Below are 15,998 nucleotides of genomic sequence, written 5' to 3'. Positions count from 1 at the left end.
TCTTTCTCTTTTAAACACGTCTCTTCACCTGGAAGAGTAATGGTAGTGTGTATCTGTCAGTCTATTCTTGTATTGCCTTTCACTAGTGTATCCTGCACACACAGAGTCAGAGGAAAATGTATAGAAATACGAAGTCTTTTGGAAGCACAATATTAAGACCATAAAAGAATCCAGATTCAATTGCACTTCAGCCCTATATAGTTTCTTTGCAAAATTTCCTTTGTGATGCTTCTTCAGAGGTTGTCCTGGTGATAAGGCAAAGATTTAGGGTCACTGTTTGATCATGAGGTTGCACGCAGACCACCGTTTAACGAGTCTCTGGTTCCTACAGTGTAAGGGGATGCCTGGCTGTAGCTCTAACTGGCTTTTGATGCGTTCAGCTGGACGTGAATCCATTAAGGTTCAAGTAGGTTTGCTAAACTTAAGTCATCTTTCTGGAGAGGGTTTACGAAAGCTTGCTTCTGTAAAGTATACATCAGTTTGGAAATTCGCCTCCAGGATCCTCTTTGCTTTCTCCTATCAACATTATTGTTTAAGAAATTCCTTTGTTGAGCTTTCAAAGAGAGTCACAAATAGAAAATCCATATTACTCAATGGCAAATTTCTGCAAGGATTGGCAGCATACACGAAGAGAATTGTATATTCTTTTAGATATGTCAAGGGCTGAGCAGTTTCTGAATTTAGATATTTATAAATCTCTCTTGAAGAATATATGATTGTATGAATAATACTCATCAGCATAATATGAAGAATAAAGATTAAAATGGGCAATAATTAAGATTAGGTAGACAAAAGATAAATACTCGGTAATAAACAATGAACTATTATATAAATGTTATGTCGCATGTACACATGCACATGTGTATTTATACACATATATGCATACCTTTCAAGAGTGAACACTATTGCAAAGGTTTTTAAATGTACAATTTCATAAGCTTCCTTTCCCATTAAAGCATTCTAGAGAAGTGAGCATATTGGAGTCAAACAAGAAATGTGATGTGTGTGTGTGTATGTGTGTGTGTGTTGTGGGAACATGAAAAAACAAGAACATAAAAATAAGTGAAACACATAGTTTTCCATTTTTTTTTTCAAATTCTGCCTTGACTTGTGTTTGTTTTGCTTGATCCATTTATAGTCTCCAGTTCTTTCCAATACAGTTAACATGATCCCAACACAATTTGTAATGCCTTTGTCTTGTTTGCTCTTTGGTATGGTCTGCAATTGGCAGTCACTTTAAAGTCAGTGACCCATTCATTTAAAGTTATCTTTCTGATGCTTTTTTTGGGGGGGACTGCTATCAAATTAGGCATAAGTTATTTTTCAGCATAGGAGGTGACATTTTATTTCTGTAAGATCATATAATAACCCATTTTGGTGAAAGAAGGGATATTTCCTGTATGACTTAGAAAATATATAGCAACCTGTCTTAGGTTTCCCAACCACACTGTAAACAAGGCAAGGGGGAGCTTTGGTTTGCTTCTTCTTCTTTTTTTTTTTTTTTAAACCTGTATTAAGTAATACTCTGTACTGTTCACTTTATAAACATTATCTCTAATCTTTAAATAAACTTTCAGGGGCTCCTGGGTGGCACAGTCGTTGAGCATCTGCCTTCGGCTCAGGGCGTGATCCCCGCGTTATGGGATCGAGCCCCGCATCAGGCTCTTTCACTGGGAGCCTGCTTCTTCCTCTCCCGCTCCCCCTGCTTGTGTTCCCTCTCTCTCTGGCTGTCTCTCTCTGTCAAATAAATAAAATCTTAAAAAAAAAATAATAATCTTTCAGAAAAACAATGATCTTTGTCCTTATTTTCCTGATGAGGAACCTGTAGCTCAGAGGTTTAAGTAACGTGTTCACAGTCCCACAGCCAGCAAGTGTTCCTGGGCATTAGATCGCACGCTCTTTTGTGACTCCTTTTCTTTCCCTCCTTGGCAAACTACTCAAATGAAGTAGATTACACCACTTAGAAGTATCTTCCTTCACAAATACAATAACCAAAGTAAACCAGGAAAGGGGACAAGAGATTTTACAGGTTAGCATATTCTCTAGGACAGGAAACACGGATTTTGTCTCTTTTGTAGTGGTTAGGGGTTATGTACACGGGCTTATGTAGTCACTGTGCCTTTTACTAGCTCTTTAATAGCAGCAGGTTACTAACCTGGGACTCTGTTTACTCATCTATACATTGGGGGAATAATAGTACCAATTTTGTAGTGGCATTCTGCAGATTACGTAGGAAAATAAATATGAAGTGCCAAGCACATTGGCACATGGAAAGCATCTGCAAATATAAGCTAGGTAACCAGTTAATACTAATGTTGACTCAATATTCAACAAAGAGTTGTGATTACGGTGAGGTTGAGAAAAAATATGGCTTGAATGTAATGGCTGACAGCCTTGTGACTCAAAGTGTGTTTCCCGGAATAGCAGAATCAGCATCACCTGGCCACTTTCTAAATGCCAACTTCTGGGCCCCACCCAGATGTACTGAATCAGAATCTCTGGGACGGGGCAGAGCTGCTGTGTGTTTTAAGCATTCCAGATGCTTCTTATGTGTGCTACTGTTAAAGTCACTGACGCAGAAGTTAGCAAGTATACTTAATCACTTTACATATTGTCTACCACTTTATTAGTAAACACTGTGTGAACTGATAAACACTGCTACTCAGTTATTGAATCCTTTGTGACCCATATACAGTATGCACTTATAAAGATGCTGAGGACTACGATTCCTTGGTAGCAGCGATGGTCTGTCATATACGTTTGGCCTCAGAGTGTAGGACACATACTGGGAATTCAAGGCATAGTTTTACTTGATTAATTGGTTTTGCTAAGTTTCTGTTAATTAACTGGCAAATCTACTTACTTTACTATGTTTAAAACATATTAAGCTTATTTCACATTAAATATAGATTTTATAGCTAAATCAAAATATAAATTTCAGAGGACTTCATAGATACATAAGAGAAACATATTTTTGTCTCAGAAATATCCTGAGTTTGTTTTTCAGCGGGGGAGTAGGGTGGGCTTTTGTTTATTTGTTTGGTTATGTGTTTGACTCTGAAGAAGCGCCGTGGGAAGAAAAAGATCAAGGAGAAACATGGTGAATTGGTCCTATTAATACATGTCACACTGCATGGGGACTATCAAAGGGGAATTTGGTAAAATAATGGCCGATATTTAGATCCATGAATCAGAACATGCTATAGAGAACAATTACACAATAATTGTTTTATTTTTCTCAGAAAATGCACATTGAAGTGCTAATTAAACTTCAAGCACAAAGAGCCAGATTGCTAACTTCGCTATAATCATGATCGTGATCATTGTCAAGTACTGCTTAAGCACCTATGATGCTGGGGTATTATGCTAAGATGCTGCAATTTTATTAAAATTATGTAACGTATTTAAGAGATGGGGAAATAATCAGGTATGGGCCCTGATTACCATTTTTTTTTTTCCATTTGAGAGTCTTTATTTACACTTGAGAGCAGCGTGGCATATGAGAAAGAGCTAGGCCACTATGGTCAAATGGCCCTGAGTGACTGTGGAAAAATGTCTATCATCACAACGCAGTGTTATAAAATTCCAGCACAGTGCTTATTACATAAGATGTGCTTACTGAAAGTTATTACTGTCGTCATAGCTATGATGATGATGATGATGAAGATAATGTGTCTTTGCAGGTGCACAAGCACTCGACAGGCCAACGCTCTCCCTTCACGCTGACAAGGAAGTAACTGCCTATGTCATCTGAAACGTTTTCTCGGTCTCCAGTTTCTAAATGCTCCAAAAATAGTGTAATTATGTTTGGAAAAGTAAACCTGAAAGGAAATTGCTTCTTAGAAACCCAAAGAAATAAACACAAAATGCCAGGCCATCACAACATTGTATAAAATGCTCCTATAACAGACATTTTAGCTCAGTAGCCAGAATCCTTGACTTAAAAGGGCAACATTTTCATTGAAAAGTGGTTATAGCTTAATGGAGTTTACTATGAGCAAATTAGAAAAAAAGCAAAGAGAGTAAGATCGTGACCTCTACACGTACTTAGTCAGATTGCTAATTCTGCAAGTCGATTAATCAAGAATGGATGCTGCCACATTTGCTTAAGTGTGAATATATGCACCTATGACTACACATACGTAGTCATGAAAGAATCAGACCACTAACTTGCTTTATTCTTAAAATAAATGCTACATCTTAAAGAAAAGGATGGTTCTAAATCCACTTTAATTCATCCAAGGACGCAAGAGCAAAGGCTTTGGCTTCATCAGACAGTTCAGCCTACCTGCATCACTTATTCAGTGCGAGCTACTTAGCCTTCCTGAAAATCAGTATCACCATCTGTACAATGGGACTGATAATAGTGTGTACTTAGTAGGATTGTTATGGGGACTAAAGAGAATAATTTTACATGTCCTTTGCATGTAGTAAGTGCTCAATAAGTGTCAACTTTTATTATAAATTACACACAAAATAAGAAGAACCAACATTCCTTTCCTACAAATTACCCTTAATTAATACCTCTTCATCTTAATATTGTGTTGTCCTAGCCCCAAAAACAACTCAACAAAGAAAAAATAATAACAAAGGGAAATCTCTTTCAGGAATAGAATTATGGAAATGTCAAAGATAAGATTGAAAAAATTGATGATAAATCAAGAATTCAAAACTGCAAATAGAGGATATTAACTGATTTCAAAAATATTTTCCATTTCCATACAAAGATATTACACTATCTTACCACAAATTGTATTACCACTGAATTCAGAGTAAACCTAAGTCTCCCTTCCTAATGTTTGGAGCCATATAACATATTCCTTATCCTCATTTTCTCTTTTAGCTGTTTAAGCTGAAATACAAGTCTAAAATATCAGACTTTAGCTTCTGAGAATATTAAGTGGAACCATTCTATTTGAGGAATATTTATTTTTCCATAGTCACGTTATGTTTCCATTTTTTTAAAAAAGGAAAAAAAATAAAGGCAAATGGTTTAGATTTTTAAAAAGGGTTTTTTTTTTCTTTTTTGTCAGCTTTGGAAGAAGAACATGACAAAAGAACACCTCATCTTTGGGAAAACAGCAAAAGGCAAAAACATATCATCACGAACAGAAGCTAAATTACACAGTAGAGTTGAGCTACTAAGATATAATTGATTCTGCCAGGATAAAAATGGAACAGAACCACGAGATTATAATGAGAATCATTTTGGTACTAAAGAAGACCCCTTCAACAATGGGTGTGCATTCGAATCCTAGTGTGATCATTATAGGCTCATTTTCCTTGTTCGTGTTCCCATGATAAAGGCCTTAAAAGAAGCACTGGCATTTTAAATTGCTCAGTCTCGCTTGCTTAATTTTTTTTTTCTTCCTTCTTAGGTAAAATTATATTCTTGTGTTACTAGAAGAATGTTTTGGAGAGCAAGTACTCTGAATATATCGTGGCCAACAGTGAAGGCAGCGCTGGAGGATTAGGGTGATGACAAGGGAAGAGAAATTACCTGTGGGCATTTGCTCCAAGGTCCCCACTCGGACATGACACATTCACTGGGACACAGAAGAGAGCAGGACTGGGTTTCCGGGGGAATTTCATCCTGGCTGCACAGGCTGTTATCCACGGCTCCCCCTACACTATCAGCAGCATTCACACATCTGCAAGGCAAGACCAAGGATGAAACAGTGGAGACTTAAAACAGTGGAGAATAAATTTAAAATAGTTATACCATAGTTACTTACCCCTCAAAGATAATTACACATAAAATAAAACCGGCAGAGAAATCAAAGGGGAAAAAAGTTCCATCTTCAGCCAGCTGACCTTTATTGAGTGCTAACCCTCCAGTTAGCAGAGCGAGAGAGAACAATGGGAAGACTGAGGTCCACTGCCATCCTTGAAGAACTCTCCATCTCACGAGACCTACGCTATTTTTACTCAGGTCCAGCACAGAGTGAATTTTCTTTTTACTGTAACAATTCTTAAAGGCTCTTCTCTGAACGAGTTCATCATTTTGTAATAGTGAGAGCCTTCCTAGTTTCTGTGACTCTTAGACTTTTCCTACACTTCTATCTCACATCATCCAAATAATCTCTGTCCAGCACATCCGAGGTCATGGCCAAAGACTGTGAAGCTTAACCGAACGTGTTTTTCTTTCAGGTATTTTCTGCATTTCAGTAAGGAATTTTGGTATCATAAACCAAAGGGCAATATGTAAGCTTTTCCATGAAGCATCTGAACACACGGTATACAGATGCTTGCCCTAATCTGTATCGGGCTTTGAGATTATTTGAGATAAGTGCTGGCAAAGGCCAGACGCTACTGATTCAAAATCAAACCAAAACCAAAGTGTTACACCACTATATGTCCACTAGAATGGCTTCAATAAAAAATACAGAAAACATCAAGGGTTGGCAAGAACATGCAACAACTGTAACTCTTCTCACTCCGCTGTTTGGAGCATAGACTCTTTGGAAAACTAGTTGGCAGTATCTACGAAAGGGCAATACACACATATCATGTGACCCAACAATTCTATGCCTATTTACATACACAAAAGAAATGTGTATGAATGTGCATGAAAAAAGAAAAATAAACCTGATAGAAAGTATTCGTATTAGCACTGATCATAATCATCCAAGCTAGACAGAGTCCAAATATTCATCAAGGTCAATAGATAAATATATTGTGGCAAATGGTGGGAATGCATGAGCTACTGTCACATGACAGAGCATGGGTGGAGCACAAAAATTGAATGCTGCACAAAAGCAGCTAGACTCAAAAGAATATACTGTATGATTTCATTCATAGAAAGCAATAGGCAATATTCATCTATGCCGTCAGAAGTCAGAATAGTGGTTACCTATGGGGGAATGGGTACTTACTACTAGGGGCTTATGGTAGTCCTGGTAATATTTTGTTTCTTGGCCTCTGAGCTGGTTACACAGTTGCATCCCTGTTGTGAAGATCATTCAACTATACCCTGTAAGTGGGCATTTCTCCGTATTTATATTAAATCTGTTAGAATTTTATGTTTGAATTATTTTTTCAAAAATGATTAAGAAAGACTAGCTACATGCAAGCCTCTTTTGTGAGGCATGGAATACAAGCTTAGTATTTGTTAATAATAATTCATTTAGTAAATATTTTTGGGAGCTGACTGTGTATCAGGCCCTTGCCTGGCTGCTGGAGTACAGACAAAAAAAAAAAAAAAAAGAAAGAAAGAAAAGAAAAAGAAAAAAGAGATAAGATCCCTATTGTTATGACACTTTTCTTCCAGTGATAATAATCAAAGTGAAGGTGACAATGACAATGAGATAAGTGGTGCCATTTGCTGATCTGATCACTTGAGACACAATGCCACAGTCAAGGAGGAAGCGTTTTAAGACAGATATGATGGAGAGCTATTGGTGCCCCCCAAATCATGCTAGGCTAGAATGAATTATCCTATACATTAGGAGTTTCTTTTATACATACAATTTTTTTTAATTCAGGAAAATTGCAAAGTCGTCTATTACCTTGTATAAAACAAAGTAAGCTTTATGAGGTGCCAAGTAATGAAAAACTGTACATTGTATAAACAAGGTTAACACAGAACAGAAGATGTAAGTAATGTCTTCTAATATAGGGCGGCATGGTATAGAGTCATCTATGGGCTTTAATTTCTTTTGTGGTAATAGTAAATAGTGGAAAGAGGGACCACGAAATAGCTTATGTGTCTTGTTCTGGACAAACGTAAAAGCTGGAAATTGCTTTCCTTCTTGCCTGCACACTCTCTGGTGATGTCCTTTTATTACTTCACTGAGAAGAAGAGAGAAGACTTCTGGTCAGTGGTGTCCAGTTGAATGTATGCATTTATTAGTCATATTAGTCATATTAGTCACTCCTAATATGCCACAAAACAATCGTAAGGAATTTGTTACAAAAAACACAAAAAACCCCACAAACACAGAAAACTCCAAAACCCAAGGTTTTGGCATTACCTTACAAGGACAAAAAACATGAGAGAGGACAAAGACAACAAATGGAAAATAGATGAACCAGAGGTAACTCACTTAGCATATCAAGACAGCTGAAATACTAAGACTTCGAGGAGAAACAAAGAAAGTAACTCCATTTACACCACAGAACACATCAAAAATTCAGGAACTTGTGGCACTGAGTACTTCTGGAAATGTGGATGAAGGTAATGCTGAAAAACTGGAAGATTTACTGAAAGTATGTTTAAGAAGTACCTGGGCCCTCGGATCTCCCATAATCCACAGCTAGGTGATGCCCCCACCCCAGAGGTAACTGAAGGTTTATTATCTGGAGAGGGTCACAAAAAGAGTCATTCTTTGGACTAGAGAACACATGGCTCACTTAAGGATGAGAATATCATATCGAAAACAAGGGTTTAAGTACAAGTTAACACACTGGAAGAATTTTCACAAACCTAGTGGTTTAAAGAATGAATATCATTATTTTATTATTTTGTAGTAATAGATTCTGTAGTATAGAAATCCAACATGGATCCCACAAAGCTAACATTAGTGCTTTGGTAGAGCTGGATTGCTTTCTGGAGGCTCTAGAGGAGATACCACTTCCTTACCTTTTTCCAGATTCCAGGGGCCACCCGCATTCCCTGGGCATGGCCCCATTCTCCATCTTCGAAACCAACAGACTTGCATCTGTGATCACATTTTCCTCTTTCTCTCCCATTTCCTGTTTCATGTTTAAGAACCCTTGTGAATAAACTGTCCCTGCCCAGACAATTCAGAAATATCTTCCGGCTCAAAATCCCAACCTAATCCCATTTGCAAAGTCCCTTTTGCTATATAAGGTAACAGATTCACAGATTTCAAGGATGAGAATGTGAACATCTTGGGGGGGGGGCACAATTCTGTCTACTACATCAACAACCTTCTTCCATTAGGTTCCCAAAACACTGGCTGCTAGGATGATCTACTTCATGCATAATTTATGAAAAGACTTTTCTGGGGATTCCAACAAGCCGAAGAGTAAAGACTTAAAAAGACTGAAATTAGGAAGATTGGTAGGGGAAGAAAGGGATAAAGAAAGGGGGGGTAATCAGAAGGGGGAATGAAGCATGAGAGACTATGGACTATGAGAAACAAACTGAGGGCCTCAGAGGGGAGGGGGGTGGGGGAATGGGATAGACTGGTGATGGGTAGTAAGGAGGGCACGTATTGCATGGTGCACTGGGTGTTATACGCAACTAATGAATCATCGAACTTTACATCAGAAACCAGGGATGTACTGTATGGTGACTAATATAACATAATAAAAAAAAATTAAAAAAAAAAAAAAGACTGAAATTGAAAATGTTCCCAAATGAAAATACCCCTGCAGTTACCTATCCTGCATCATCAATTTCCATTCCATATGTTCCTTCAATTGTCACCTCATTTCTACTCAAAACTCAGTGCAAAACTGCTTTGAAGCATATTTTGCTATTCCCACAGCCTTCCCCCCACTTCCTTCACGACTATCTCTTGAATTTCGTTTAATCACATTTTTATTACCATTCCAGAGAAACCTCTTCTCTGGATCATTAACAGACTCCCCATTGCCAAACTCAACGGTCAATGGTCATCTTAGTAAATTTCTGAGAACATTTGAAACAACTGATGGCTGGCTTTTTCTTGAAAAGTCCTCTTGCCTTCCCATTTTCTTGGTTTTCCTCATTCTCTTGCTCAGTCTCATTTGTAGAGCCTTCTCTTTGCTATCACCTATGAATATTGGAGTTCCCCAGGACTCAATTTCTTATGTCTTCTCTTATCAATATATATCAAATGTATAAGCTGTTGATGCCCAAATTTATACAACAGTCTCTCTCTGAACTCCAGTCCGTATTGTCACAGTTGGAAGGCAAATTTAATGTGTTCAAAAGCTAGCTTTTGATTTTCTCTCTCAAACTTGCTTCTAATATTCCTCATCTCAACAAATGGCACCATCATTCCTATGATTGTTAGGCACTAAACCTAGCAGTCATCTTTGATGCTTTTCTTTCTTCCACATTCTACAATCACTTTATAAATAAATCCTGTGGTCTGTACCTTCCAAATACAGTCCAGATGTGACCTTCTCACTACCTTCATTATTACCAAGCCCAGTCCAACCATCAGGGTCTCCCACCTGGAATACTTGAATGTCTTTGAAACCTTCATCTCTGCTTCTATTTATATACCCCAAAATACCTTCTCTACATCCGACAAGGTCCTTTCAAATGTAAATAAGACTATGTCATTTCCTCTGTCTCAAACATTTCATGGCTTCAAGTGGCAGTTAGAAAAAAATCCTTTTACCTCGTTTTAGAAGACTGTATGATTTGAGTACTGGCATCAGCTATACAGGACACCTTCTTATTCATCCTGTTATAACAAGCCAAGAAGGTTTCTGCTTTGGATACTCTTTCTCCCTGGGATTTCTTTCTACAGATCTTTATATTCATTCAGGTCTCTCATTTTATTCAGATCTCTGCTTGGATATTTTGCTGGCCAACCTCTCCAAAACAGTATCCCCCATCAGTCCAACTGAATTTTATTTTTTTCTTGGCATTTCATAGCAAAGGCATTCCATTATATTTATGCGTTTGTCTTTTTCTCTGCTGCTATAAGTTATTTGAGGATAGAAACTTTTTTTGTTCATTTTTTTTATCCCTAGTGCTTAGACTGCTTGACACATGGGATATTTTTTGAATTAATAAATTATTGCAATCCAAGATGAACCATGAAGATGTCTTCCAGTTTGGAAGTTTCAAGAAAGAGAAGGATAAGCTATTTTATTCATTATAACAGTGTTATGAAGGTCAATAATGGTTTGGAATGCAAGATACCTAGATAATCTGCTTCACATATTTAAATGTGATCATACACATTAAGCATACAACAAAATATCACAGACTAGGTGCCTTAAACAATAGAAAATTATTTTTCACAGTTCTTGAGGCTCCAAGTCTGAGATCAAGGTGCTGGAAAGGTTGGTTTCTGCTGAGACCTCTCTCCTTGGCTTGTAGATGGCTGATGAACTGTCTTCTTTTTATATTTTTTTTTATTTAAATTCAATTAGCCAACATATAGTACATCATTAGTTTCAGATGTAATGTTCAATAATTCATCAGTTGCATATAACACCCAGTGCTCATCACATCACATACCCATCACCGAATTACCCTATGCCCCCATCCACCTTCTCTCCAGCAACCCTCAACTTGTTTCCTATAGTTAAGAGTCTCTCATAGTTTTTCTCCCTGATGACTTCCTAGTTTTCCCTCCCTTCCCCTATGATCCTCTGTGCTATTTTTTTATAATCCATATGAGTGAAACCATATGATAATTGTCTTTCTCTGATTGGCTTATTTTGCTCAGCATAATACACTTCAGTTCCATCCATGTTGATGTATATGGTAAGTATTCATCCTTTCTGATGGCTAATAGTCCATCGTGTGTGTGTGTGTGTGTGTGTGTGTGTGTATGTGTGTGTGTGTGTGTGTGTGTGTACACACACACACACACACACACACACACACCTTTATCCATTCATCTATCGATGGACATCTCGGCTCTTTCCACAGTTTGGCTATTGTGGACATGGCTACTATGAACATTGGGGTGCAGGTGCCCCTTCGGATCAATAAATTTGTATCTTTGGGGTAAATACCTAGTAACTGCTGGGTTATAAGGTAGCTCTATTTTTAACTTCTTGAGGAACCTCCATACTGTTTCCCAGAGTGGCTGAGCTAGCTTGCATTCCTTCCAAGAGTGTAAGAGGATTACCCTTTCTCTGCATCCTTGACAACATTTGTTGTTTCCTGACTTGTTAATTTTAGCCATTCTGACTGGAGTGGGGTGGAATCTCATTGTGGTTTTGAGTTGTAGTTCCCTAATGCTGAATAATGCAGAACATTTTTTCATGTGTCTGTTGGCCATTTGTATGTCTTTTTTGGAGAAACGTCTGTTCATGTCTTCTGCCCATTTCTTGACTGGATTACTTGTTTCTTGGGTGTTGAGTTTGATAAGATCTTTATAGATCTTGGATGCCAGCTGTTTATCTCATATGCCATTTGCAAATATCTTCTCCCATTCCGTAGGTTGCCTTTTCGTTTTGTTGACTGTTTCCTTTGCTGTGCAGAAGCTTTTTATCTTGTTGAAATCCCGATAGTTCATTTTTGCTTTTGTTTCCCTTGCCCTTAGAGACATGTCTAGCAAGAAGTTGCCATGGCCGAGGTTGAAGAGGTTGCTGCCTGTGTTCTCCTCTAGGATTTTGATGGATTCCTGTCTCACATTTAGATCTTTCATCCATTTTGAGTTTATCTCTGTGTATGGAGTAAGAGAATGGTCCAGTTTCATTCTTCTATGTGTGGCTGGCCAGTTTTTCCAGCACCATTTATTGAAGAGACTGTCCTTTTTCCATTGGATATTCTTTCCTGCTTTGTTGAAGATTAGTTGACCATAAAGTTGAGGGTCCATTTCTGGGTTCTCTATTGTGTTCCATTGACCTATGTGTCTGTTTTTTTGCCAGTACTATACTGTCTTGATGATTACACTCCCTGTGTCTTTATATGCTCTTCTCTCTCTGTGCCAAGGTGTCCTAATCTCCTCTTTTTATAAGGACATGAATTAGATTGGATTAGGGCCCATCCCAATGACCTCATTAACATTAATTACCTCTTTAAAAAGCCTATCTCCAAATATAGCCTTATTTTGAGGTACTAAAGGTTAGGACTACAGTACATAGATTTTTGGGGAATGCAATTCACCTCATAACAGAGTGGCATTCAGTAGCTATTTGTATTATATCAAGCTCTGTAAGTTTGAGCTGAGAAGTATGGCTTAAAGGCCTTCTTTTTTAAGTATGTTTTTCCTCAGTCAGCCTGCCATAATTCTGTCGGTAGCAATTTATTCTCTTAAAGCTTTCCTTTCTCTCCTGAGATTTTGCTTTAGTACTGCTAAGAGGCCTGGGTGGGATGACAGCGGGAGGTACCACAGCTCATCTCCTTGTTACTTGATAAGCTAGGCTGATCAGTCATTTCTTAAAACCATGAGAACAAGACAGGAGACATAGATTTTGAAGAGAAAAAAGTCTGGGACAGCATGAGCGCACTAATCCCCAGAGGAAATGGGAACGAACAAAGTGAAAGAAAGACAATTTGTCTATTAGCCATTTGCTTGGGTTGGTGATAGTTTCACCAGTAACTACTTCTTCCAACATGGCTAGCAGTGATTTTGCAGCACTGGGACTAAGTCTCAGAAATGGTGGGTATATACTGAATTACTGAATACATTAAGTTCGCCAATATTGAAGAACAATCAACATATATAAGTAGGCTCTGCCTTAGCAACTGACTTCAGTCTAACAGTTAACTCCATAGGGAGTTACAGGATTTGCGAACTCTCTGTCCATTTGAAACCGAGCTTCCTAAATCTCACAAAATGATACTCTGTGCTCATGCAATTGAATAGTTGACTAAACTATATTTTCTTCTTGGTTTAACATACTAACCATTGTTTATCATTAATATTTTAGTCTTCCCTTATTCGGTCTAATATTTATTACCGTTATCCTCAGTTGGTAAAGAAATTTTCTTTCAAATCATTTTTAAATATGCCATTTTGACAAACTCGGACCAAGTGTTTCCTTTGCTTATTACTGCTGTATTTACAAAACAAAAACTTTAAACAAGATCCCTCTGTAAATAACCCAGAATTCACTAATTTCTTTCAGAGGTATGCTCTTTTTATATTAAAATTCATCACTATGGTTCATAAGTATTCTCAGACTGTAGGTTCCAAGACCAATAGTGAGGGTTTAAATTGACCTTTTCAATCCACTGACATTCAAAATTAAGATAATGCCCATCAACTACACTACCCATAGGGCAAAAAAGAGACATAATATCACAGCCAAAATCTCCTGATTTGTTAATAGTTATGGCTATGAATCAGCGAAAGAATGCCAGCCTGCTCCATGCAGTTAGCTTTCCCACTGAAGTCATTTGCAGGGAACCGTAGGGATTGTGACTGCACTGCAGAGGAAATCCCAATGTACACATGGCAGTTAAGGCACAAGCACTTCTACAGAAACTTAATGATGAGCAAAACCCAGAGTATAAGGTATGGAGATCAGAATGCACTTGGATAAACAACACTCTGGTTTTTTATAAAAATATATAAGTTCTATTGCCCCATTTCCCAAATGCCTCCATTTCCACACACCTGATTTTCCTAGATTGCGTTCCTCCTCCACAGCGCAGAGACCTCAGCTCACTGTGGATTTTGCATGGAGACCAGTGTTCTACAACCCAGGAATACTGATTGCATTCACTGTAGCATGGGACTGCCTCATGCACCTGTCAAGAAGAGGAAAAGAAAAAAAAAATTATGTGGAACTATTCAAGTTATATAAAAAGAGCCTATCTTTTAGTAATGCCTGCTGAACATAACCCAAGAACTATACTCTGGCTAAAACAGCCAAATTACACTCCCAAAAAGCAAGATGTATTTGGCTTCTCTGAAATTACTGACTTGCCTAAAGAAACATACAGGGGAAATCAACTAAGACATGATGGTATGCCTTCACAGAGGAGAACAAAGGACAGTCATTTCCTACGACCGAGAATAGGAATTCCATTACCATTTCATTTCCTCAAAGACCTCACACAGCATCTATTAGATGGTCCAGCTCTCAATTATATGGCATACTGTATTCTCAGATGTACTTTAAGATATCAATTGAAACAAATATATGTAAGGAAGATTTACTCTTGAATATAAGAGGTCCTTAGAATGCATAAGAAAAGTGGTATTATTTGCACCGGAAATTTCTTTTTATGCTCCCAAATGATCAATGCTAACAGGTAATCATTTAGCCTCCTGGGTATTGTGGCTTCCTATGAATTCAGCTATTTGTAGGATGTTTTCAGAGCATAGCTATAACACACACACACACACACACACACACACACACAGAGGGGGAGGGGGGGGGAGGGGGAGAGAGAGAGAGAGAGAGAGAGAGAGAGTGAGAAGACAAACACCGCTGACTGTTAGAGTCTGGGCATGATTACTGACTGTGAATATTTACAAATTTATGGTGAAAACAATGATTACAGTGAATGAATTCTTAGGTTACTTCCCATGCACTTGTTTGTGATGATTTTTTCCCTGAAATTGTATCCCATTGGGTAGTCAATTGAGTTTGCCTCCCTTTTTAAAACTGAACTTAAAATGCATTACTCAATATAGAGCACAGTGCTCTCCCTCAGTAAGAAAAAGTTTCATTGCATGATAGGTTACTCTAGATCACAAAGATGGCTCTAGTATAGCATGCTGATGAAGACTGATTCAACCTATTACCAGAACAGTTAATTAATGCTTTTCCTTTTAAATAAGAACTTAAGCTCGAGTTCTTTTCTCCCACTGCCTAATTCCACAAAATTGTAAATGACGACTAGGCAGTGCTATCCAAACAGAACCATTACTTGCAGGTTCCCACTAAATGCGAGGGAATGCAGTATGTAATGGGATAATCAGAAAACAAGATTGGAGCACTGTCAGCATGTTAGATGGAAGTCAAATGAGAAAAGGTTATTTGTGAGACTACATCTTAGGAATCACAAATAATGTCAGAAACTATTTTTAACCGTGGGGTTCTATTTGGCTCTCTCACGTAGAGCACACAAGGAAAAGGAAAACCACAAAGTGAAAAATACGTGAGGGCAGAATGAAAGGAGATGGGAAAATGGAAGTGGAAATGGGCGTAGGAAAGTAAGGAATTAAGTAATAAAAAAAGCACATTTCATGCTGTGAATGCTGCCAAGAATGGAACGAAAGGTTCTGGAAGCAGAACCTACATTAGAATAAGGAGGTAATAACTTGTAAGGGAGAAAAGACTGCCCGACTCCTAGCATGGCAGAGGTAAGAGAAAAATCTATAAAAATGGAAAGACATGACCCCAATGGAAGAGACATCTGGAAAGTGAGCTGATGACAGGTGAGGGTTTAGCCAACT

The 15,998-nt window shown here is 37.9% G+C and overlaps 1 protein-coding gene across 2 annotated transcripts in view; it reads right to left on the bottom strand.

The window, feature by feature from the left end:
• Positions 1 to 15,998, bottom strand: part of THSD7B (thrombospondin type 1 domain containing 7B) — an 818,519-nt gene that overhangs the window by 80,181 nt on the left and 722,340 nt on the right. For both annotated transcript variants that reach the window (XM_087858825.1, XM_045782780.2), the window contains exons 16-17: positions 14,208 to 14,341; positions 5,501 to 5,651 (exon numbers count right to left, since the gene is read on the bottom strand). In XM_087858825.1, coding sequence (XP_087714951.1) covers positions 5,501 to 5,651; positions 14,208 to 14,341 — 285 coding nt within the window. The remainder of the gene's footprint in view (positions 1 to 5,500; positions 5,652 to 14,207; positions 14,342 to 15,998) is intronic.

This window comes from Ursus americanus, chromosome 1 (genome assembly GCF_024610735.1).
Source record: "Ursus americanus isolate L20-20 chromosome 1, mUrsAme1.1.p, whole genome shotgun sequence".
Taxonomy (NCBI): Eukaryota; Metazoa; Chordata; class Mammalia; order Carnivora; family Ursidae; genus Ursus; species Ursus americanus.
Note: the sequence above shows the minus strand (reverse complement) of the source record. Positions and strands in the feature narration are given on the sequence as shown.